Source organism: Erpetoichthys calabaricus, chromosome 14 (genome assembly GCF_900747795.2).
Source record: "Erpetoichthys calabaricus chromosome 14, fErpCal1.3, whole genome shotgun sequence".
In the NCBI taxonomy this organism is placed as follows: Eukaryota; Metazoa; Chordata; class Cladistia; order Polypteriformes; family Polypteridae; genus Erpetoichthys; species Erpetoichthys calabaricus.
The window spans coordinates 27,003,123-27,028,991 of record NC_041407.2 but is presented as its reverse complement, the minus strand read 5'-3'; the positions used below and the strand labels follow the sequence as shown (position 1 = coordinate 27,028,991).

Here is a 25,869-nt window from a genome sequence, read left to right as displayed (position 1 = left end):
CCCCCTGCTTGCTTCGCTTGCTTACCCCCGGGTTTGGTTTACCGGATATACAATTTGAAGAGACTTATTTTTATGGGAATTGTTACATATGCATTATTTTCACTTTTACTTTAAAACTTTAGTATAAGCAATATTTGGAATTAACTTTTATTCAAGATTGCATTGAATTTTGATTCCGTGTTTGGACTTACATCATGAGTGAATAATCGTTTCTTTCTCTCTAATAAATAAAACAACTTTCTCGAATGTTTCTCCATGCTCTTTCTTCTTCAGTTTGTCGTTAATGTGTCATCTAGAACGTATAAAATTGTTGTCCTGATAAAATTTATAAGAGCTGAGAGCACAGGAACTGTGTCTGACAGAAGCATCCACACGACTGAGCTTAGATGACTGTGGTCTTGTTTGAAAATAGTTGTAAGTAGGGTGTGACTTGAAAGAATCTCATGTTAAAAGTCTCCGTCTCACGGGACTTCATACCGCACCAATATTTTTGGAATCTTTTAATTCTCGCTGGCAACATGAATTAGACGATCTACAAGTCTGCGACTTAAAGTTTAAAGCCAAACAACATATTTGATCTCTTTTCGCTGTTCCGTTATTTCACCTAGTAATAATTTCCGTTTGTTTGTGCTAATGCGATCTTTACTATCATTTTTTTTGAGCCTTTCGAATTTTCATACTTTCATTATCTCTAACCTGCTCTGCATGTGTACCGCGCCAACATTTTTGAATTCTTTACGACGTTCTACTTTGTCATCTACTCTTTGTCCTATATTTCCGGCCCCAGGCATGGTTAAATCTCTTTCTCGTGGGCCATATAAGTGTCTCTCTGAGAAAATCACGTCTCGTCTCCTTCCAAGATTTTTTTAATTTACATATATATATATATATATATATATATATATATATATATATATATATATATATATATATATATATGCGCAGCTGGAGATCCACAAAGGGAGAAAATTGAATCATGTATCATAAAGTAGTTTTTATTCCTGAGCTTTCAGCCCCTACCAGGAGCCTTCATCAGAGGATAATGCTTAGACTTACAACAATCAAAGGCAATATATAGCACAATTTGTTGGGGGTGGGGGAAAAAGAAATGAACCGACAAATCAGCTTCCTGGACATCTCCATTGAAAGAAATAACAACGCCACCCTGACCATTAGTGTTTACCATAAGGAATGCTATGCAGACAAGATATTACACTTCGCCGGCAACCACCCATTGTCTCATAAACGGAGCTGTGTTAAAACTTTATTCAGAAGAGTCCACACCCATTGTAATACGATGGAAACAAAAATGAACGAAAGACGCTATCTTTTCCACCTTTTCACTTCAAACGGATACTCAAAGACATTCATTAAACAATGCCTACACAGAAGACGCCAAAAAACTCAGCAAACAATTGACTCGAACCAGACCCCCTATCCCACTTGGTACACACTCCCTTATCAATACGGTGCACGGTGTGTCTGAAGGCGCAGCACGCATCCTGTCCAAATCAGGCGTCAGAATTGCACACAAACCCGCTAACAATCTGTGCACGGTCCTTATCAACACTAAAAACAAGAAATCAACAGCAGAAACACGAAACGCAGTTTATAGAATTCCATGCAGTTCTTGCCCAGCGGTATACATAGGACAAACATCAAAAAAGAATTGCAACTCGCATACAGGAACATCGCAACGCCGTTAGAAGTAAGGACTGACGATCACAGATCTATACACATACAAAATCAACAGGACATACGTTTAATGGGACAATGTACAAGTAAGATTTAAGACCAGTACTAAAAGTGCCAGAGAGCTGGCTGAATCTTGGCTATCAGACAAAAACACCATTAACAGACATTTGGATATAAACCCAGCATATGCAAACTTAATTAGAACATGTTCATAATAAATAAAACGTTACGACCTGTACCCCCCCTAAACCTTTTTTGAGTGTGTTGAGTCTATTTATTTCACTATATATATATATTTATATATGGAACATAATTACGTATAAACAAGGAAATGTAAAAAAGGCCGTGAAGTGACATTAGTTTAAAAAAAACTAGTGAAATTATTTTGTATGCACAAGAAACTAAGTATTTGTGAAACCTATTTTTTGAAAAAATGTAATTTGTGAATTCTTATGTACAGTACACTTATAGAATGCCATCCATCCATCCATTTTCCAACCCGCTGAATCCAAACACAGGGTCACGGGGGTCTGCTGGAGCCAATCCCAGCCAACACAGGGCACAAGGCAGGAACCAATCCCAGGCAGGGTGCCAACCCACCACAGGACACACACAAACACACCCACACACCATGCATACACTAGGGCCAATTTAGAATTCCCAATCCACCTAACCAGCATGTCTTTGGACTGTGGGAGGAAACCAGAGCGCCCGGAGGAAACCCACGCAGACAACATGCAAACTCCACGCAGGGAGGACCCGGGAAGCGAACCCGGGTCCCCAGGTCATCCAACTTCAAGGCAGCAGCACTACCCACTGCGCCACCTTGCCGCCAACACTTATAGAATGCTTTATGTAAATACCTATAATTGCTGTTTGATGTAGATTTTTTTTCTTTCTTCACTTACTTTAATTTACTAGCCACTTATGTGTGTGTTATTTTAGTCCAGCTAAATATAGCAGCTCCTCCTAGAGACGGAAAAAATTAACATTGGACTTTAAGAAGCACACCATAAATTGTAAAGAGAGGATGCATGTAGTCTGTGACTATAAAACTCCTGTAGTGCCATGGGGCCTTAAGTGGTCTTATACCACTCAGTAAGACATTCCCAATTCCTGTAACTTACTGAGGTAGTGTACTGGTGCTGTTAGACTCTTTCTTTTTCCATTATGAACCACAGCAGTGCCCACTGGGATATTCAGATATATTTAAATGTTCTTCTGGCCTCCTGTCTCCCAGTCTGTACCTTCATTAAGTTTATTCCATAGTTGTTGAAGGCCTTTTTTGGCAGGTTTTTATCTATGTAAGACAAAGGGTGTAACACCTTAGGGAATTAAAGCCTTTTTTTTGCAGTCGCATTGAGTGAAATCCTTATAATGAAAGCATTAAGGGCATTCACAAGGCAAAGCAGAGAGCATCAGACAGAAGCTCCAATATTTCCATGTCAGGCCAAGTGAGTCATCTAGCCAATGCCATTTACTACATATGCATACTTAACCCAAAAACTCCAGTACCACAGCCGGACTTGCTTGTTTTTGCAGACTTTGCACCAATGAACATACTGTTTTCTTATAAATAATGTAGCTCGCTAGAAACTTGGGTTGGCAATTTACAACACCGCAGTCACTTGTAATGCCCAGTGTGTACAGCAGGTGTCACTGGTGTGCAGAACATTCTGATTAGAGCTGTGCTCTTCAGATCTGCGCAGGAATCCTTGGCCGAGCGTAACTGCTCTGTGTAGATAGGCTTACAAGTACAGTGCATCCGGAAAGTATTCACAGCGCATCACTTTTTCCATATTTTGTTATGTTACAGCCTTATTCCAAAATGGATTAAATTCATTTTTTTCCTCAGAATTCTGCACACAACACCCCATAATGTCAACATGAAAAAATTTACTTGAGATTTTTGCAAATTTATTAAAAATAAGTGAGCATTCAATGCTCACGTGGGCAATGACAGTGAGACCTGGAAGGGTGTGATTGGGAGGAATGGCCCCCCCTGATCTGAACCCGAGTGGTGTTTTGTTATTGGACTTCTGTGCTCGTCACGGATTGTCCATAACGAACACCATGTTCAAGCATAGGGGTGTTCACATGTGCACTTGGCACCAGGACACCCTAGGCCTCAGTTCGATGATTGACTTTGTGGTCGTGTTGTCAGACTTGCGGCCACATGTCTTGGACACTCGGGTGAAGAGAGGGGCGGAGCTGTCAACTGATCACCACCTGGTGGTGAGTTGGCTTCGATGGTGGGGGAGGATGCCGGTCAGGCCTGGTAGGCCCAAACGTGTTGTGAGGGTCTGCTGGAAATGTCTGGCAGAGCCCCCTGTCAGAAGTAGCTTCAACTCCCACCTCCGGCAGAACTTCGACCACATCCCGAGGGAGGTGGGGGACATTGAGTCCGAATGGGCCATGTTCCGTGCCTCTATTTTTGAGGCAGCTGACCGGAGCTGTGGCCGTAAGGTGGTCGGTGCCTGTCGTGGTGGCAATCCCCGAACCCGTTGGTGGACACCGGTGGTGAAGGATGCTGTCAAGCTGAAGAATGAGTCCTACAGGACATTTTTGTCCTGTGGGACCCTGGAGGCAGCTGATAGGTACCGGCAGGCCAAGTGGAATGCGGCTTTGGTGGTTGCTGAGGCAAAAACTCAGGCGTGGGAGGAGTTTGGGGAGGCCATGGAGAGCGACTTTCAGACGGCTTCGAGGAGATTCTGGTCCACCGTCCGGCGTCACAGGAGGGGAAAGCAGTGCAGTGTTAACACTGTATATGGTGGGGATGGTGCGCTGCTGACCTCGACCTGGGACGTTGTGGGTCGGTGGGGGGAGTACTTCGAAGACCTCCTCAATCCCAATAACATGCCTTCCAATGAGGAAGCAGAGCCTGGGGACTCAGAGGTGGGCTCCCCCATCTCTGGGACTGAGGTCACCGAGGTGGTCAAAAAACTCCTTGGTGGCAGGGCCCCGGGGGTGGATGAGATATGCCCGGAGTTCCTCAAGGCTCTGGATGTTGTAGGACTGTCTTGGTTGACACGCCTCTGCAACATCGCATGGACATCAGGGACAGTGCCTCTGGATTGGCAGACCGGGGTGGTGGTCCCCCTCTTTAAGAAGGGGGATCGGAGGGTGTGTTCCAACTACAGAGGGATCACACTCCTCAGCCTCCCTGGAAAAGTCTATTCAGGGGTCCTGGAGAGGAGGGTCCGTCGGATAGTCGAGCCTCGGATTCAGGAGGAACAGTGTGGTTTTCGTCCTGGTCGCGGAACAGTGGACCAGCTCTATACCCTTAGCAGGGTCCTGGAGGGTGCATGGGAGTTTGCCCAACCAGTCTACATGTGTTTTGTGGACTTGGAAAAGGCATTCGACCGTGTCCCTCGGGGAATCCTGTGGGGGGTACTCCGAGAGTATGGGGTACCGGCCCCCCCTGATAAGGGCTGTTCGGTCCCTGTACGATCGGTGCCAGAGCTTGGTCCGCATTGCCGGCAGTAAGTCGAACCCATTTCCAGTGAGAGTTGGACTCCGCCAGGGCTGCCCTTTGTCACCGGTTCTGTTCATAACTTTTATGGACAGAATTTCTAGGCGCAGCCAGGGCGTTGAGGGGGTCCGGTTTGGTGGGCTCAGGATTGGGTCACTGCTTTTTGCAGATGATGTTGTCCTGTTTGCTTCATCAGGCCGTGATCTTCAGCTCTCTCTGGATCGGTTCGCAGCCGAGTGTGAAGCGGCTGGGATGAGAATCAGCACCTCCAAATCCGAGACCATGGTCCTCAGCCGGAAAAGGGTGGAGTGCCATCTCAGGGTTGGTAGCGAGATCCTGCCCCAAGTGGAGGAGTTCAAGTATCTCGGGGTCTTGTTCACGACTGTGGGAAGAATGGAGCGTGAGATCGACAGGCGGATCGGTGCGGCATCCGCAGTAATGCGGGCGCTGCATCGGTCTGTCGTGGTGAAAAAGGAGCTGAGCCGCAAGGCGAAGCTCTCAATTTACCAGTCGATCTATGTTCCTACCCTCACCTATAGTCATGAGCTATGGGTAGTGACCGAAAGAACGAGATCGCGAATACAAGCGGCTGAAATGAGTTTCCTCCGCAGGGTATCTGGGCTTTCCCTTAAAGATAGGGTGAGAAGCTCAGTCATCCAGGAGGGACTCAGAGTAGAGCCGCTGCTCCTCCGCATCAAGAGGAGTCACATGAGGTGGCTCGGCCATCTGATCAGGATGCCTCCTGGACGCCTCCCTGGTGAGGTGTTCCGGGCACGTCTAACCGGGAGGAGGCCCCAGGGAAGACCCAGGACACACTGGAGGGACTATGTCTCCTGGCTGGCCTGGGAACACCTTGGGATTCCCCCGGAAGAGCTAGAAGAAGTGGCCGGGGAGAGGGAAGTCTGGGCATCTCTGCTCAAGCTGCTGCCCCCGCGACCCAATCTCGGATAAGCGGGAGACAATGGATGGATGGATGGATATTAAAAATAAAACAATTGAGAAAGCACATGTACATAAGTATTCACAGCCTTTGCCATGAAGCTCAAAATTGAGCTCAGGTGCATCCTGTTTACCCTGATCATCCTTGAGATGTTTCTGCAGCTTAATTGGAGTCCACCTGTGGTAAATTCAGTTGATTGGACATGATTTGGAAAGGCACACACCTGTCTATTTAAGGTCCCACAGTCGACAGTTCATGTCAGAGCACAAACCAAGCATGAAGTCAAAGGAATTGTCTGTAGACCTCCGAGGCAGGATTGTCTCGAGGCACAAATCTGGGGAAGGTTACAGAAAAATTTCTGCTGATTTGAAGGTCCCAATGAGCACAGTGGCCTCCATCATCCATAAGTGGAAGAAGTTCGAAACCACCAGGACTCTTCCTAGAGCTGGCTGGCCATCTAAACTGAGCGATCGGGGGAGAAGGGCCTTAGTCAGGGAGGTGACCAAGAACCCGATGGTCACTCTGTCAGAGCTCCAGAGGTACTCTGTGGAGAGAGGAGAACCTTCCAGAAGGACAACCATCTCTGCAGCAATCCACCAATCAGGCCTGTATGGTAGAGTAGCCAGACGGAAGCCACTCCTTAGTAAAAGGCACATGGCAGCCCGCCTGGAGTTTGCCAAAAGGCACCTGAAGGACTCTCAGACCATGAGAAAGAAAATTCTCTGGTCTGATGAGACAAAGATTGAACTCTTTGGTGTGAATGCCAGGCTTCATGTTTGGAGGAAACCAGGCACCGCTCATCACCAGGCCAATACCATCCCTACAGTGAAGCATGGTGGTGGCAGCATCATGCTGTGGGGATGTTTTTCAGCGGCAGGGACTGGGAGAAGAGTCAGGATAAAGGGAAAGATGACTGCAGCAATGTACAGAGACATCCTGGATGAAAACCTGCTCCAGAGTGCTCTTGACCTCAGACTGGGGCGACGGTTCATCTTTCAGCAGGACAACGACCCTAAGCACACAGCCAAGATATCAAAGGAGTGACTTCAGGACAACTCTGTGAATGTCCTTGAGTGGCCCAGCCAGAGCCCAGACTTGAATCCAATTGAACATCTCTGGAGAGATCTTAAAATGGCTGTGCACCGACGCTTCCCATCCAACCTGATGGAGCTTGAGAGGTGCTGCAAAGAGGAATGGGCGAAACTGGCCAAGGATAGGTGTGCCAAGCTTGTGGCATCATATTCAACAAGACTTGAGGCTGTAATTGCTGCCAAAGGGGCATCGACAAAGTATTGAGCAAAGGCTGTGACTACTTATGAACATGGGATTTCTCAGTTTTTTTATTTTTAATAAATTTGCAAAAACCTCAAGTAAACTTTTTTCACGTTGTCATTATGGGGTGTTGTGTGTAGAATTCTGAGGAAAAAAATGAATTTAATCCATTTTGGAATAAGGCTGTAACATAACAAAATGTGGAAAAAGTGATGCGCTGTGAATACTTTCCGGATGCACTGTATATGTACATTTCAGTTAAATGTATGCAGCCTAAGTAGCCTGCTCAAGTAAAATAATGTTATAATATTTTCAGGTCCAGTTTATTCAATTTAGGGACATAGGGTGTCTGGAACCTATCCCAGCCACATCTGATGCACCAGTCCATTGCGTTGGCAATTCATGGGCAAAGCCACACTCATTTGGGGCTAATTTAAAATTGCAAATCAGCCGGACACAGGTCTTTGGGAATGCGGGAAGGAAAGCATGAAAATCCCAGCGGTTTGGTGATCACGTGTTAACTTTCAGGTTGTGACTAATGCTGCTCACCCTCTCCTGAAGCACTTGTAGTCCGTGGTGGCCGTACGTCTTTTCAGGCACTAGATGCGATGACACAACAGCAACATTTATTTCTATAGCACATTTTTGTACAAATGATGTAGCTCAAAGTGCTTTACAGGATGAAGAAAGAGAAAAAAGACAAAATATATAATAAATTAATTATGGAACACTAACATAAATAAAAGTAAGGTCCGATGGCCGGGGAGGACAGAAAAAACAAAAAAAAAAAAAACTCCAGACGGCTGGAGAAAAAAAAAACAAACTCTGCAGGGGCTCCAAGGCCACGAGACCACCCAGCCCCCTGTACGCATTCTGCCTAACATAAATTACCTCAATTGGTTCACGTGGAAGAATTTGATGATGACGGTCATGTGGACCTCTGACCTTTAATCCATCAATGTAGGGACATCACAGTGCTTTGATCAAGTGGTGATGGTGACGCAGATCGCCACCACAGAAAAACGAAACAAGAACAGCAGAGAAGGTAGGGGGTTAGTACACCAGTCACCGCACAACTTTCATGGATACAAACTGCACTTGTGAATGTTCGTACACAGTGTACTCGATTTATTGCAGTACCTTTATTCAGAACAAAAAGAACAGCAAATAGTAGTAATGTGTTTCACCCAGTAAAGCAGTCTTTATATTCAGTCTTAAATTCTATAAATATGTAAAGCAAAGTTCAGTCACTCACCAGAAAAAACTCTATTTCCCATTTAGTTAAAAATCTGAAATGTGGCAGGATAGTACATTTATGGCAGTAGGTATGTAGTAGTATGTGGCCCTTGGGGATGCTAAATCTCGTACTCACACTGTCACCTGTGGGGTCCCACAAGGATCAGTCCTTGGGCCATCTCTTTTTAATATCTATATGCTACCCCTGGATCACATCATCGACAAGCATGGAGTTTCATTCCATTGCAATGCTAATGATACGCAGCTCTATGTGAGACTGGATTCGACTTCTCTTACACCTCCATCAACCTTTTCCTCCTGCTTGGATGAGATTGAGGCCTGGATGTCCAAGAACTTCCTTAAGATGAACAGCACTAAAACTGAAGCTTTTTTAATTGGTACCCCCCATCAACTTCTTTCCTCTGTCAATTGTATTTCCTTTTCTGGTCATACCATTACCCTCCCTCCCTCTGTTACAAATTTGGGTGTCATATTAGACTCCCATCTGTCATTTGATACACATGTAAAATTTGATACACTTCTGTAAAATTGCATTCCTTCATCTCCAAAATATAACCAAACTCTGTCCTTGCCTGTCCCTTTGTGATGCTGAAAAGCTGGTTCGTGCCTTTGTCTCATCCATACTGGATTATTGTAATGCACTCCTCATCGGGATACCCAACAAGAGCCTTCAAAAGCTCCAACAAATTCGAAATTGTGCTGCAAGGATTCTGATGAGGGTGTGGAAATATGAAGACATCTCACCAATCCTTCGGTCACTTTATTGGCTCCCTATTCATCTCCATATTGAGTAATAACTTTGTTTGTTCACTCACCGGTGTATCCATGGAAATGCTCCACAATATCTTAACTCCTTATATTACAATCCACTACAAGAAACCTCCGTTTTACAAATACCTACCGCCTTCGCCCCCCTGTGACCAAACTTCATACAATGGGTGACTGGGCCTTTGCAGCCGCTGCTCCACAGCTCTGGAATGGCCTACCAGAGAGCCTGAGAACACAGCAGATTGTGGGCTGTTTTAAAAAACAGTTAAAGGCTTTTCTATTTAGGAAAGCTTATTAACAAGAATGCTATAATTATTGTTGTTTTATCTCTGTTTTTATCTTGTTTTGTCTTTGTTAAATTTCTTTTATGTAGCACTTTGAGATTTACTACAAATGTAAAGTGCCTTATAAATAAAATGAATTATTATTATTAGGTATCTGCTGGGGCGGCACGGTGGCGCAGTGGGTAGCGCTGCTGCCTCGCAGTTGGGAGATCTGGGGACCTGGGTTCGATTCCCGGGTCCTCCCTGCGTGGAGTCTGTGTGGGTTTCCTCCGGGCGCTCCAGTTTCCTCCCACAGTCCAAAGACATGCAGGTTAGGTGGATTGGCGATTCTAAATTGGCCCTAGTGTGTGCTTGGTGTGTGGGTGTGTTTGTGTGTGTCCTGCGGTGGGTTGTCACCCTACCCAGGATTGGTTCCTGCCTTGTGCCCTGTGTTGGCTGGGATTGGCTCCAGCAGACCCCCGTGACCCTGTGTTTGGATTCAGCGGGTTGGAAAATGGTTGGATGGATGGATAGGTATCTGCTAAGAAAGGACATTTTAATATTTCAATATTTACAATTAAAAAAAATCTAAATATCCCAACATCTCAACAATAGTTTGACAAATTTGATTGAAGTTTGTTGATATTATAGAAAAAGGAAAATTAGCCAACATGTGTTTTGTTTTATTTGTCCATATTAACTAATATTATAATTTACATGCTCTGCACCTGTCTGTTTTTTGGTGCGGGATAGTTGGAATGAATCACTGGGCATGTCAAATCATGCTAGTGGTCTCCACAGGAATGCAGGCAGCAAGTGAAATTCTCTGGAGAAATGACATAATGGGACATGACCTTAAGTGTGCACACCCCCTAAACTAATACTTGTTGAAGCCCCTTTTGATTTTATTGCAGCATTCTATTGGTAAGAGTAAGAGTCTTATCAGCTTGGCACATCTTGACTTGGCAAATGTTTTCCCACTCTTCCTTGCAAAAGTCTCTTTAGGTCACCCCACCGATTTTCAGGTGAATTCAGCTCTCGGCCGGACCATTCCAGAATGTTGATCATCTTTTGCCGGATCCATTCTTTTGTTCATTTGGATGTGTGTCTTTTGGGTTGTTGTCATGCTGCAAAGTGAATATTGTTCTTCATCATCTGAAGAAGAGCAGCTCCCAATATGCCCCATCATGCTTCACCATGGGTGTGATGTTAGTTTTGTGGATATGCTGCATCTTTGTGCCAAACATATCTTTTGGAATTATAGCCAGAAAAAAAGTAGCCTTGGTCTCAACAGACCATAACACATTTTCCCACATGGTTTTTGGGAGGCTGAATGTATGTTTTTGCAAATCTTCCTGGGCTTGGATGTTTTTCTTTGTGAGAAAAGGCTTGCATTTTGCTACCCTGCCTCATAACCCAGACATATGACGAAGAATACGACTGATTGTTGCCACATGCAGGGAGCAACCAACCAGTACCTGCCAGAAAGTCCTTCAGCTCCGTTGTTGCCATTAGGCCTCCTGGCAGCCCCCCTGACCAGTTTTCTCCTTGTCTTCTCATCCGTTTTGGAGGGACATCCTGTTCTTGGTATCATCAGTGTTGTGCCATATTTTTTCCACTTGTTGAGTGGTATATCTAATGCCTTCCTTTGTGCCCCTCTCCTGATCAATGGCTTTTTATATATATATTTGTTGTAGCCAAACCTACATGTGAATAGGGAAACATAGAGAATTTGGGATAATTTAGCTAGACCTTAATGTGGAAGCAGAGGTTTCCTTCTGCTGAATCAATGCAATCAAGATGACAAAAAGCTAATCTTTTAACTTTATAGTTTAGCCTTTTTGCTCTAAGAAAATGTTACGCTGTATCATATGTAATATAATAGATAATGCTAACCAACTGCTACTGGTCTTATCTTTATTTAGCATTACCGTCACTGATCTGAAAGCCTAACCTAAACATGTTTATGATTAGACACTGTGATATGATCTGCCTTTATCTGTAGCACTTTTCTTCCTTTTTTTTTTCTTCCTAAAAATAGCACCAAGATGGCTTTGACCTTTTCATAATCGATTAGGATGATGTCCGCAGTTCGATAAACTTTTTTCTCAGCTTTTATAATGGATTCATCACTTAGGCTTCATCAGCAAGTGATTGCCCACTACTCCATCCTGTCAAACAAAGCTCATGTCCGGCTAAAGACGAATTCAACTCAATGTGCTACAAATGTAGTTTTCATTGCTTTCGTTTATTGATTTATCTATTTAATTGTATGAAAATCTTGACACTCTTTAGCATTTGCTGGGGTGCTGTTCTATATTCTGCATAAGGAAAACAGGGGCTCATGCGCGTGTTTTGTTAGATGTCATTCAGATTCACTGATCTGTACAGTGGGAAAGTTTGAGAAAACCAGGCCTTGACAAGCCTCCCCTCCATTTTTATACGCTCAGTTCGGGTTAACAGACAGCAGCAGCAGCAGTGGATCAGCAGAAGAGTGAAAGAGGCACCCGCTGTGGCCGTTAGCATGAGTGACATTTGGATGCGATCATGCAGATTGGGTGATGGGGACGTGCTGCATAGGAGGCTGAGGTTTTTATGCACCCCAGGTATTCGCCTGTGCTGACTATTCCAGGAGCTGCCTATGCCTGCAGTCACTGACGTATTCCACTAAGGTGCATTAACAACGCTCCTGGGGCTCCTGTGTAACACAATGTGCTCATCGTCACCTTAGACCAGGGGTGGGCAAAGTCATTCCTGGAGGGCCGCAGTGGCTGCAGGTTTTTGTTCCAACCCAACTGCTTAATAAGAAGCACTTATTGCTCAAGTAACATTTCTACTTCACTTTAGTTATCTCGCTTATACCTTATTGCTTATTTTAGGCTTAAACAGCTGTATTTTCAGTTTTTAATGGCTCTTTATTAGCACTTAGACTAAAGAAACCAGCATTTCTCCATTTTGCTCGTTTCCATTTACACTTGTGTGCATTTATCATGCACTATTGGGTTTAATTAAATACTTGGAAGACAAGTGAAGAGAAAAAAGTGAAGGACTGAGAATTACTCATCCATTTTAGACTTCATATCATTTGGATGATATCCTTAGAAAGGGGATGAAAATCTAGAATATGAGAATGACTTGAGATAGCAGAGTTAAAACACTAACAAGCCAAGGAATTAAATTATTGGCAAGGATTGTTTTCTAATTATGCAACCGGGATGGAAAAAAAAACCTGCAGCCACTGCGGCCCACCAGGACTGACTTTGCCCACCCCTGCGCTAGCCAGTTATAATAGATACATAGATACTGTATATGGACAATATTTCTTTATATTATTGCGTCATTATAATATTGTGTGTGTAGCCTTGCACCAATGTAATGATTTGCACTTCTTTTTGAATTTCCCTGAAAGTATCTGTCTGTCTGTCTATCTGTAGTGATGAGGTTGACATCTGTAATGAAGCCCTCAGAATTAGAAGTTTCTTCACTGATAGAGGACACCCTTCTCATATTGTGGACAGGGCCCCCAATCAAACCACCAGTAGACCTCATAACATTCTCATGGTGGCTCTGAGGCTAGGGATCTGCACTGGCAATCGGAAGGTTGCTGGTTCGAATCCCGTAAAAGCCAATAGGGACTCTGCTCTGTTGGGCCCTTGAGAAAGGCCCTTAACCTGCAATTGCTGAGCGCTTTGAGTAGTGAGAAAAGCGCTATATAAATGCAAAGAATTATTATTATTAGTAAGGAGAACCCCCAAAAATGAAACCTGCATCCTGCTGGGCCCCCCTATATTCCACTCTGACACTCTTATTCGTTCACAGCTCATGAAATAAAGCTTCCCCATTTTTATGACTGATCCTTTTTTCCTAACCCTTTCCTGATCCCTTGAAGAAAACCTAAAGAACAAAACTGAGCCCAAAATCCAATCATCAAAAAACCAGTGACGAGCAAAGTTCAAAAACAAGTGTGTAAAATGAGAAGATCCAACTCCAAAAACAGAAGGAGGACTGAACGACAATTGGAAATCTAACTAATGCAACGGCCAATTTATACATGTATTTTGGATTATTTTATGTTTTGTTTTACCATTGTGAGGGATGGCCGGCCTGTCATCCCGGCCAACACCCCCAAGCCGCCAGATGGAGCTCTCCCTGTGGCATAGAGGTTCCCCGAATTCCAGCAGGGCCTCATGGACCTTGTAGTTTTTACAACCAGCCCTGCTGGATACCATGGGGACCTCCAGGAGACGCTGTAGGGAGGCTCAGGGAATTCTACATGCCCTATAACCTGGAAGTACGTCATAGGAAAAGCGACAAGGGAAATGGCGTGCTTCTGGGATGAAGAAGAGGATTTTTATCTGACCTGGAAGTGATAGTAGATCACATGGACTGAGGGATTGGAAACACTTCCGGGTCAGGGAATATAAAAAGACTGTGGGAAATCCCAGATGATGAGCTGAGCTGGGTGGAAGGGTGGCAACGCGTCTGGGAGTGGAGGATTGATTATTGTATTGGTTTATTGTGTATTATATGAGTATAGTGGAGTGAAGAGTGCTTGGTGTACATTATTATTATAAAATAAGTCAGATTGGACTTTTATCTGGTGTCTGACGTCTGGTCTGAGGGTTCAAGGGGTCGACAGTGCCTCTATCTTTCACACCATGTAGAATCTGTTTTTGAGGTTGTTTGATTATTTCGATGTGATTTGAGCAAGTTTAAATTTAATTCCCATTCCGTTTCTTTATGAGATGTGGTCATGTGACCGCAATCATCCCATCAATTACGTTACAGAATGTGACACTATAAATATGGTGGTATTCGCATTTCACATTATTCCTCAGTGCTTAAAACTTCTTGAACTGTACAGTTAGTTTCTTTTACAAATAGGCCCTAGTGTCGGGCTGTGTGCTTCCTTTTTCGACATGGACTTTTGTTGCTGGTTTTGGTTGCCTTATCATTTATCTTTTTTGGCTCTGACCTGGTTTTCCCTTCTGACTACAACTCTTCTTTCATGTTACAATATTCATGTTATTATATTTTCCAAGAATATTTATTTAACAGTAGCATGTCATAAGAACTAATGTTGCTGTAGGGCTTTGGTGTTTGAGGTCTTGAGGCAGTCCCCATAGCTGGTACGTATGGGGGCATTGCCCTCTTTGGTTACACAAACCATTAAATTGACATACATTATTGGAACACAATAATTTGAAAAATAAAAATACAAAATGCCGTTCATGAAAATATTTCAGCAAACAACAAAAAGTTGAATGAAAATTAACAGAAAATCATCAACATAACAAATATCAGAATAAATAGGTAAAGAAAGCAAAGCCCAGGGATGTAGCCTTAGTAATACCGTAACACCTGCTCTGCTGAGTATCACTGCTAAACTCACTTGCCCTCCCTGTTAAGTATCACTGGTCAAACCAGTTGTCTGCTGAGTCCTCTTGGTGTTTCTCCTGTTCTTACCAGTGAACAACCTCAGTTGCCCGGCTATGTCAGTCTGGGATCATCCTGCTAAGGCTCAAAAAGGAGTCACCCTTCCCGTCTGCACTGGTGCCTTGCTTTTTGTGGAGGGGTGTCTTTCTGTTTCAGTTCAGTTCTTCTTCTTTCTATTTAATGTTTACCGTGAATGTGTCATTCCAGCGAGCAGGCTGCTCTGAAGCTGCAGGTGATTGAGAACAACACAGAGGAATGGCAGGAAGATCCTTTGTTTTGTGGCCTTGAACGAGTGGCAGGGGTCGATCTGTCGTTCATCAAGGGTGATGATGTTACTGCCTGTGCCATGCTGGTTGTCCTCAGCTACCCAGAGCTGGAGGTGAGTGAACATTATGTGCTGTGATGTTTTCTGAGAGCTTCTGGTGCCGGACACTTGTATGAAAAGGCTGGTAACCTTGATGAACTTGGTGAATGGTGTGAAATAAATGACTGGACACACAACAAAGGTTTGGGGCAGCCACCAGTATAGTTTCCCTAGCTGAAAAAGAATTTTAGTTGAGTACAATGTGTACAGGTTCAAGTCCAAAGTAGAACTGATTAGATATGAAGGATGATGGCTTTTTATAGTCTGTTCCCAGGAAGTGACGTCCTCGGGGCTGGGACAGGAACAATTTCTCGTATTTGGTCTGCTGAGACAAAATAGAGAGGTTTAGCACAACCTGCCGCCCCCTGGCCTAGTGTGGGATTGGCGTTTTCTGATCCGTTTGGTTGACTCCCAAGCACACGTGTGTGACATTGGATTGTTCATTTGGTGGGTCATCCTCATTTGAAGGAAGAATCCACCCAAAATCTATGCGAGAACGTCAGTTAGCCACGACTTGTTTTCAATACTTAATTGCTTTTCTAAAATTCCATTATTTTGTAATGTCATCATTGTCAGTGGACATCCCGTCATGTTTAAATTACTAACCATTTGCTAATCATCCAGTCCCCTGCTTCTATAGCCCGGTGTTTTCAAGAGCTTGTGTAAATGTCTATATTGCACGTGCTGTCTGTGTCCTTCCCTAATGTTCCTTCATAACCCTAACCTTGATGTGCTTCCCTTTGTTCAGTGGCCGTACACAGGAAAAGTGATTGTGGACAGTTCTCCATGTTTGTGGTGTAGTCCCTCATGCTCTGCCTCTCTCACGCCCTGTTCAGGTGCTGTATGAGGACTGCCAGATGGTTGCTATCACTGCCCCATACATTGCTGGCTTTCTGGCTTTCAGAGAGACGCCTTTCCTTGTGGAAGCTGTGCTTCGGTTGCAGAGAGAAAAGCCAAGCCTTGTTCCTCAGGTGAGGTTAGCCAATTGTGAGTAAGAAAGTCAAGTGAGTTCACTTTTGGCAGGATCTAACAAAGCCCTTTTTTTCCTCCATAGGTGATCTTCGTGGATGGGAATGGCTTACTACATCACCGAGGTATTCGCTTTTCACTCATGGGTCGTTCTGTGTGAAGCTGTCACAGTTGGTGGTCACATGGATGCCCTGGTGTGCTACACCTCATGTCCTCTCTGTCTTTGCCCTCAAGGTTTTGGCCTTGCTTGTCACCTAGGTGTCTTAACACGCCTGCCATGCATTGGTGTAGCCAAGAATCTGCTGCTGGTGCCTGGAGCCCCTGGTAAAGAGGAGTTCAAAGACCAGGTATGGTGCACAGCCTATCCGGTATACGTGATGTAGGGCTAAAGTAAACATTTATTCATACATAAGAGCATTGACAACCAGACCCCCACCTTTCTTGTCATGTAAGGAAAACCTGCCAGGCTATGCGTAGTGAGAAGGCGTTTGGTTTTACTGAAATGTCTAGCAGCTCTGTCATCTGCCCTGGTGTTGGGGACATCTGTTCTGTTAATGGCCCAGCACTACTGTGAGTTCTGTCAGCCTTTTTTCTTTTGGATAACATGACAGGAGTCTCTTCTGGGACTATGAAAGTCCCTTGTGATAGGTTTTTTGTGGCAAATGTTATGGAGACACGTGTTCACATCTGAATGGTCTCTCTTTGTTTGTAGGTTAAAGCGATGCAGAAAGCTGGCGACTCCTTTTCTGTGACAGACACATGTGGAAGAGTTCTGGGAAAGGTGAGCACCAGACTGCTGCTTCATCTTTTCCCAAGTTGTTTTATAGGTTTCGGCATGGTTTTCTCGGCTGGATGTTTTTCCTGATGCCAACCCTCTCCATTTATCCATCATCTTAGCATATTCCTGGGCACAGTGCCTATGCATACTGATATTCTACTCTCCTTCCTCACTCAGGCCTTGAGGAGCTGTGACAAGAGCACCAAACCCATATTTGTGTCTGTGGGGCATCAGATTAGCCTGGATTCGGCCTTGCGCCTCACACAGTCCTGCTGCAGGCATCGCATCCCGGAGCCAATCAGACAGGTTATTATGGGAGTATCAGTGGTGTTGGGGGAGGTGGGATTTCAGAGGAGATCACAGGGAGCAGCATTTGGGGACAGAGTGGGAGTGCAGAGCAGCAGATGTGATCACTCAACACTTTGGGCTTCTATCATATAATCCTAAATCTGTGATGTTATGATTCAGCATAAAAATGGGTCATGAAAAGAAGAAGCAAGCGTGGGCTCGTGCTGGGCTTATGCAGAGCAGTTTAAAGAAGCAAAGCTAGTGAGTTGTGGGATGGATCTGGTTTGTTTCTGGAAGGCCTTTTTTTTTCAAAGTGGACACAGCTTTGTTGAAGTTTTAATACTTCTGTGTGGGCTGTATTACATAAAATCAGGGCAGCAGTATTTCAGATTTGGTCCTGGGAGACCCCCATTTTAATTAAAGCAGCGGTTTCAATGTGTCTGCAGTTATTGTTTCAATGTGCAATCGTCCAGCAGCAGTGAGCTTTGCTTTTCCAGGGAATGACCTAAATGTCTTACATGCAGGAATTGAATCCATTTATTATGGTTGTGCTTACGTGTTCTGTGTGTGTGTATGATACATATATATTACACATTATAGGTAGATACATACATAGAGAGCAAATGTCCTGATTGACTCACTGCCTGACTGTAATTCTTGGCTGCTTGCTAACAACCTAAGGAAAAGTAGTTTTCACTAATGGGATAATCTTGTGGCCCCGAGGCCCAGAAAAATCCAGCTTCGCCAAACAGTTAATTTAATGATATAAAAATGAGAGTTGTTTAATATTTAATAGTCGGAAAGGGCGATCTCAGTGCCGCTCTCTGATGGTTTCAGAATAGTGCAGATGATAGCATATCTGACTGCAAGTTAGTGTCATTGTGGTTCGGGTTCCATCTGTATCTTATTTTTTTCATTGAACTTGTTTAAATTTTATATACACATATTTGCAGAAGGGCGGCACGGTGGCGCAGTGGGTAGCGCTGCTGCCTCGCAGTTGGGAGACCTGGGGATCTGGAGTTTGCATGTTCTCCCCGTGTCTGAGTGGGTTTCCTCCGGGTGCTCCGGTTTCCTCCCACAGTCCAAAGACATGCAGGTTAGGTGGATTGGCGATTCTAAATTGGCCCTAGTGTGTGCTTGGTGTGTGGGTGTGTTTGTGTGTGTCCTGCGGCGGGTTGGCATCCTGCCCAGGATTGGTTCCTGCCTTGTGCCCTGTGTTGGCTGGGATTGGCTCCAGCAGACCCCCGTGACCCTGTGGTCGGATTCAGCGGGTTGGAAAATGGATGGATGGATATTTGCAGAAGAATCATTTTTAAGACCATGTAGGTGAAATTAAGAAAAAATATGTATTTCTTGGGAGGGAGTCAGTCAGCAACATGTAGCTGTATACAGTGTGTGGGTATTTGTGTGTGTGTGTGTGTCTATACATATATGTATGTATAGTATTTATTATACACACACACACAAGCTTTCAAATGTTTGGATACTTGAGTAATGGCTCCTGAACATGTGGCTTTGCAGTCATGAGAATAATAAATTATGAATTAGTCATTTCAAGCAGCAATAGCCATTTTCAACATTATTAATGTTATGGTTGTGTTTAAAAAAAAAATGTATCAAAAACAAGAAAATGTCTGGGTGAGTCTATACTTTTGAACACTAGTTTGTGTGCTTATATACAGTGGGTATAGAAAAGAATCCCCCCCTTCGAAATATTCCTATTTTTTTTTTTGCTTTACAGCCTTAAATGAAAACACACACAAAAAAACATTTCTTCCCAGCTTTACTTACTCAGTGCAACCTATAACATCCAAGTGAAAGATATCACAGTTACAGTTCAGAAAAATTATAAAAAAAATTAAAAACAAGACCTATTGAGATTAATAAAGGATCACCTCCCAATGTCAATATTTTGTTGAACCCCCTTTTGCTTTAATGACAGCCTTGAGTCTGTTGGGATACTTCTCTATCAGCTTTGCACATCTTGATTGAGCAATATTTTTCCCACTCTTCTTTACAGAACTGTTCAAGTTTGGCCAAATTGGATGGTGAGCTTTGGTGGACTGCTACCTTCATATCTTTCCACAGATTTTCAATGAGATTTAGGTCTGGGCTCTGACTGGGCCACACGAGGACATTCACTTTTTTCTCCTTCAGCCACTGTGTGGTCATGTTTGCTGTGTGCTCGGGTCGTTGTTTTGTTGAAAGGTGAACATTCTGCCCATCTTCAACTTTCTGGCAGAGGGTAGCAGGTTTTCCTCAAGAATTTGATGGTATTTTGCCCCATCCATTATTCCTTCTACCCTAACGAGAGCCCCAGACCCTACAACAGAGAAATACCCCCACAACAGAATGCTGCCACCTCTATGCTTTACTGTAGGTATGGTGTGTTGTGGATGGTGAGCTGCATTGGTGTACTGTTTGGTATTGAGACCAAATAGGTCGATTTTGGTCTCATCTGACCTTAAGACCTTTTTCCACTTGGCATCAGAATCTTCAAGGTGCATTCTGGCAAGGCTCAAACGAGCCTTAATGTGGCCTTTCTTGAGAAGAGACTTTTTCCTTGTGACCCTCCCGAACTAGCCACAGTCATGGAGCGCTTGTGAAATTGTTGTCACATGAACACAATGACCACTCTTTGCCATAAAATCCTGTAACTCCTTCAAAATGGACATTGGCCTCTTGGTAGCCTCTCTTACCAGTTTCCTCCTTGCTCTTCCATCCAGTTTGGAGGAACAGCCGGATATAGGGAGGGTCCTAGTAGTACCAAACACTTGCCACTTCTTTATCATGGACTTTACTGTTCTCCTTGAGATTGATAAAGCCTTTGAGATTTTTTTGTATCCATCTCCTGCCTTATGTCTGTCCACAACTCTGTCCCAGAGATCTTTTGAAAGTGGCTTGCCACCCAAAGTCAGTTGTTTGCTGTCAGTTGCACTACCAAGCAAGGGAATGAATGCTCCAGGAAGAGCTTCACTAATCACACAGATTACAATTGATCACAGGTGGAAGGAAGCCAGTAACCATGGTCTGCAATCAAAATGGTGGTTACGTTTAGGAGGATGGGGGGGGGGTTGATCCTTTATTTATCTTAGTATTTCTTGTTTTTTATTTTTTAAAATTCTTGTGAACTATAGCTGTGATATCTTTCACTTGGATGTTAAAGATTGCATTGAGTAAGTAAAGCTGGAAAAAATATTGGTTTGTGTGTTTTCATTTAAGGCTGTAAAGCAAAAAATAATGGGACTATTTCGAAGTGGGGGATTCTTTTCTATACCCACTGTATATAGTGCCTTCAGAAAGTATTCAGATCCATTCCTTTTTTCACATTTTGGTATGTTGCAGCATTGTATTAAAGTCATTTAAATTCATTTTTTCCTTCAGAATGAAAACATCCATATAACTAACCGAGAATAAACCGGATATGGACGCAGGTACACGGTGATGGGATCATGAGACCTAGTGCGCAGGCGCGCGTCTCATAAACCTCAAGCGAAGTGTGATCCACCACGAATGAAGGAGTCATGGCCCAAAAACGAAAGAGCTCACCTAATGTAAATAAGACATGAAGCAACAACGCGCCCATAGCTAACGACTAACGACACAGCCACACAAAAAAGACGATTCTGCGCTGCACCCCAGAGTCAGACGGAAGAGGCTACGGAGGCCCCACAGGTCCACAAAGATAGTACGGAAGGCGCGGGAAAGTACGAAAGGCGCAGGCACCTACAACGCACTTCTGAACTAAACGTCCACACTACACAGCATGGTCCATAACACACCACAAGCATAAACACGAGATAGTACAGAAACCACACAGATCCGGACTCCACAACATATGTGAATCACATTACAGTAATACAATATTAAGCACATTACAGTATGGTCCACGCGCGTCTAAAACACCGCAAGCAAAAACCCGAGATGGTACAAAAGCCCCAAATATCCGGATTCCACAACATATGTGAATCACATTACAGTAATACAATATTAACAGTACAACCACAGAAAACACAGGCTCGACACCAGATGGGTAATAAGAATAAACGAACGCTCCGTATTAAACATACGGCATCCTCACACGTCCAAACTACACAGCATATATGAATCACATTACAGTGATGCATTACTAACAGTACAACCACAGAAAACGCTCCGTATTAACAGTAAGTGCAAATATCCATATTACTAACGGTAAACAACGTATAACTAATGGAGACACGGTCACGGCTCCATGTACTCACGGAAAACACAAACAGAAGAGGCTTCAGCGTCCCGCCCCGCAGTCAAACCAGACAAAGTACGGAGTCCCCAAACGTCCACAAAGCACAGCATAGTCACACCCGAGATAGTACGGAGGGCACATGCGCCTATGCAACGCAAGCGAAGGAGCCACGGCTCAGAAACGAAAGAGCTCAACTAACGCAAATAAGTGATTTTAACAGTAAGTGCAACACAACATATGTGAATCACATTACAGTAATACAATATTAACAGTACAACCACAGAAAACACAGGCTCAATACTCATTCAAGGACAACACGCCATCTTTACTACAAATGTTGTGTATAAGGATATCCTATGTACGTCATCTACACCTTTACACTCCAATATATCTCATACATAGATCTGCGCAAACTCAAGGACATTCTATACTTGCATAACATACACTTACACTGCTATTCTCATTTGCATATATTACATAGACCTACAGATATCGTGACAGTGGACATGATACATATGTAACAATTACCAACACAGATGGTAATCTCTTTTAAATGTATTTCGGGTTACCCAAGGCCAGGGGTTGGCAAGCGAAGCGAGCAGGGGGCGGAGCCTCCTAGTAATCAAAATAAATGCTGTACCCTTTACAATGACACTTCAGATCTGCTTCAAATGCATGTCTCATTCTATAGATCATTGTTGAGATGTTTCCACACCTTATTTGGAGTCCACCTGTGGTCAGTTCAATTGATTGCACATGATTATGAAAAGAACATACCTGTCTATTGAAGGTCCCACCGTTGGCAGTGTTTTTTAGAGGAACATCCAAGCCACGAGGACGAAGGAATTGCCTACAGAGCTTAGAGACTGCATTGTGTTGTAGCACACAACTGGGGAAAGCTACAAACGATATTCTGCAGTATTGCAAGTTCCCCAGAGCATGTTGGCCTTCATAATTCTTAAATAGAATACATTTGGAAGAACAATGATTATTCCTAGAACTGACTGAAAAACAATAATCTCTGTTCTGGTAAAACCAAGATTGAAATGTTTTGCCTCAGTTCTAAGGGTCACATTTGGAGTAAACCAGTTATTGCTCATCAGCCATGCAAAACTATTCCAGTGGTGAAGCATGCTGGTGGTAGCAGAATCATGCTGGGGAGTTGTTTTTCAGTAACAGGGACTGGGGAACTAAGTAATGGATGAGGTTAAGTTGAATGGAGCAAGAACAGAGATATGCTTAATGAAAACCTGCTCTGGACCACAGACTGAGCCAAAGATTTACCTTCCAATAGGACACTGACCCTAAGCACAAAGTAAAGACAGCACATGAGTGGCTTAGGGACAACTCTGAAAGTCCTTGAGTGTCCCAGCCAAAGCCTGGATTTGAACCTAACTAAACTAATCTCTGGAGAGAACTGAAAATACGGCAGCTGTCCACTGACATTCTGCGTCCAACCTGACAGATTTTGAGAGAAAGATGTGCAGAGAAGAATTTCAGAAAATCCGCAATTCCAAGAGTGTGAAGCTTGTCATGTCATACCCAAAGAGACTCTAGGGCAGGGGTGGCAAACTCCAGTCCTGGAGTGCCGCAATGGCTGCAGGTTTTCATTCTAACCCTTTTCCTAATCAGTGAGTAGTTTTCACTGTTAATTAACTTCTTTTTCCCTTCATTTTAATAGCCCTGTTTTTAAGGATTCAGTGCTCTGAATTATTTTCTCCATTAAATGATAGCCAAACAGAAATCAAATGTGAAACAAGTCAACAGATGACCAGCTAAATTGGGGCTTCAGACTCCAACTAATTTCATTCCAACCAGTTTCTTAATGAGAAGCCAATTCTTGCTGTTAATTAAACTCGTTATTTAATTCCATGGCCTGTTGCTGCTCTCATTCTCACACAGCAGACATTTCCATAACTGTTGATTTTCTGTTTTTTATAAGAACATTGTCAAAATGTTTTGAGGACCTGAGAGATCAACCTTACTGAGACCCTTCACCTTTCTTTATTTTCAGATATTGTGTGATGGGCACGGGTGAGCTGGTCATGTGGCACCTTGTTTTGTGTCTCATTATTGTTTGGCAGCTAATTAAAGAAAAAGAAACAACTAAGGGGCCTGAATCAAGTTAATTAAAATGAAGGCAAAATAACTTAATTAGCAGCAAAAACTAATGAAGAAGATGGTTAGAATGAAAACCTGCAGCCACTGCGGCACTCCAGGACTGGAGTTTGCCACCCTTGCTCTAGGGTATAATTGCTGCCAAATGTACTTGAGAGATCTGAATACTTGTGTCAATGGCATTTGTCAGTTTTTTGTTTTTAACAAATTTGGAAAAATTCCTTAAATCCTGTTTTTGCTTAGACATTCTAGGGTATCCAGTGTTGTTTGATGAGGAAAAAATGAATGTAATCGATTTTAGCACAAGGCTTCAACAAAACGATATGTGTAAAAAGTGGCGACTGTCGATAGGTACTCACCACAGCTGACCATGAGCTCTCCCACAAGGATTGTTGTTTCAGAAAAGCTCTGTCCCTGTCATCTGGCCATAACGATTTGGCCCATATCAAAAGTCATGACAGATTTTATACCTGCTCATATTTTCTGCATTCAACACATTGACTGCTAGTACCTAACATCATTTTCCCATCTTATATATCCCTGACCTTGATATGCGTCATTGTTAAGAGATAGTTGACATCATTCGCTTCTTATGGGAGTGGTCATAATGTTTGGCTCAGCAGTGTAAATATCTTTGTATGGTAAGATTTGCCACCAACAGGATGATCTTACTTGCATTATCATAGCTGAATAAGTTCTGAATATTAAACATACTGAACATAAAGGTGTTTGTTCAACAAAATGTGAGAGAGATGAATAGTAGGAGTAATGGAAAATTCTGTACCGTATATTCTCACATTTAAATTCTCCCGCGGATAAGTCGGGGCTTGATTTTACCATATAATTTCCGGTATTTTATAATGTCGGTCGTATAAGTCGAATGTGGAAAACTCACAGTACTGGTCCAAGAGATTATGATATGCTAACACCCACCTGAGAGAGTAACCACGGAGCAAACGGCCTTTTTTTCTAAGTATTGTGCCTACGTGACCACACGTTAATACCCGAATTATTCCGAAGCAACATTTAGTGTTTTTTGTATCTCACACCCTCATACACCTTCATCGTAACAGCATCTCTTATCTACTATGGAGCATTTGATCAGAAGAAAATATGAAGCTGGTTTTAAATTAGTCGTTGAAGTGGCAAAAGAAATTGGTAACGGCACTGCTGCAACAAAATTTGTGGTGTCTGAGAAACTGGTGCGAGATTGGAGGCGGTAAGAAGGTGTAAAAAAAAAAACAAAATTAAGTGTCGCTTTTTTGAACGGGCGTATAAGTTGGGGTCTGATTTTATGATCGATTTTTTGGGTTTCAAGACCCGACTTATACACGAGTATATATGGTGAGTATTCAAAAGCTAAATACCTTTAAGGTCCACTCACTTTAAGGTTTTATTGTTTAGTCATGGGCGGCACGGTGGCGCAGTGGGTAGCGCTGCTGCCTTGCAGTTGGGTGATCTGGGGACCTGGGTTCGCTTCCCGAGTCCTCCCTGCGTGGAGTTTGCATGTTCTCCCTGTGTCTGCGTGGGTTTCCTCCGGGCGCTCCGGTTTCCTCCCACAGTCCAAAGACATGCTGGTTAGGTGGATTGGCGATTCTAAATTGGCCCTAGTGTGTGCTTGGTGTGTGGGTGTGTTTGTGTGTGTCCTGCGGTGGGTTGGCACCCTGCCCAGGATTGGTTCCTGCCTTGTGCCCTGTGTTGGCTGGGATTGGCTCCAGCAGACCCCCGTGACCCTGTGTTCGGATTCAGCGGGTTGGATAATGGATGGATGGATGGATGTTTAGTCATGCTGGTCCAAGGTAACCCAGGTCCTCTTGTTCATTTGGCTGTAGGTTTTGTTCCAATCAAGCTTCTTAATTAGAAGTTGATCCTTGTTAATAACGGAATTTGTTACTTGATTTTTTGGCTTATTCGTCTTTTCATTCTTCCACCGCAGGCCATTCTTATATTGTAGATTTTTTTCCACTGTACAATGTCAAATAATTTGTTGCCCAGAGCAGAGTAGTAATTCTCAATCCACAACT

General features: G+C 43.5%; 1 protein-coding gene across 4 annotated transcripts in view; it reads left to right on the top strand.

Moving 5' to 3' along the window:
• The window catches only part of LOC114664781 (endonuclease V-like), a 100,128-nt gene that overhangs the window by 42,612 nt on the left and 31,647 nt on the right, over nucleotides 1–25,869 (top strand). For all 4 annotated transcript variants that reach the window (XM_028819045.2, XM_028819044.2, XM_028819047.2 and 1 more), the window contains exons 2-7: nucleotides 15,311–15,482; nucleotides 16,304–16,438; nucleotides 16,522–16,561; nucleotides 16,671–16,783; nucleotides 17,149–17,217; nucleotides 17,392–17,520. In XM_028819045.2, coding sequence (XP_028674878.1) covers nucleotides 15,311–15,482; nucleotides 16,304–16,438; nucleotides 16,522–16,561; nucleotides 16,671–16,783; nucleotides 17,149–17,217; nucleotides 17,392–17,520 — 658 coding nt within the window. The remainder of the gene's footprint in view (nucleotides 1–15,310; nucleotides 15,483–16,303; nucleotides 16,439–16,521; nucleotides 16,562–16,670; nucleotides 16,784–17,148; nucleotides 17,218–17,391; nucleotides 17,521–25,869) is intronic.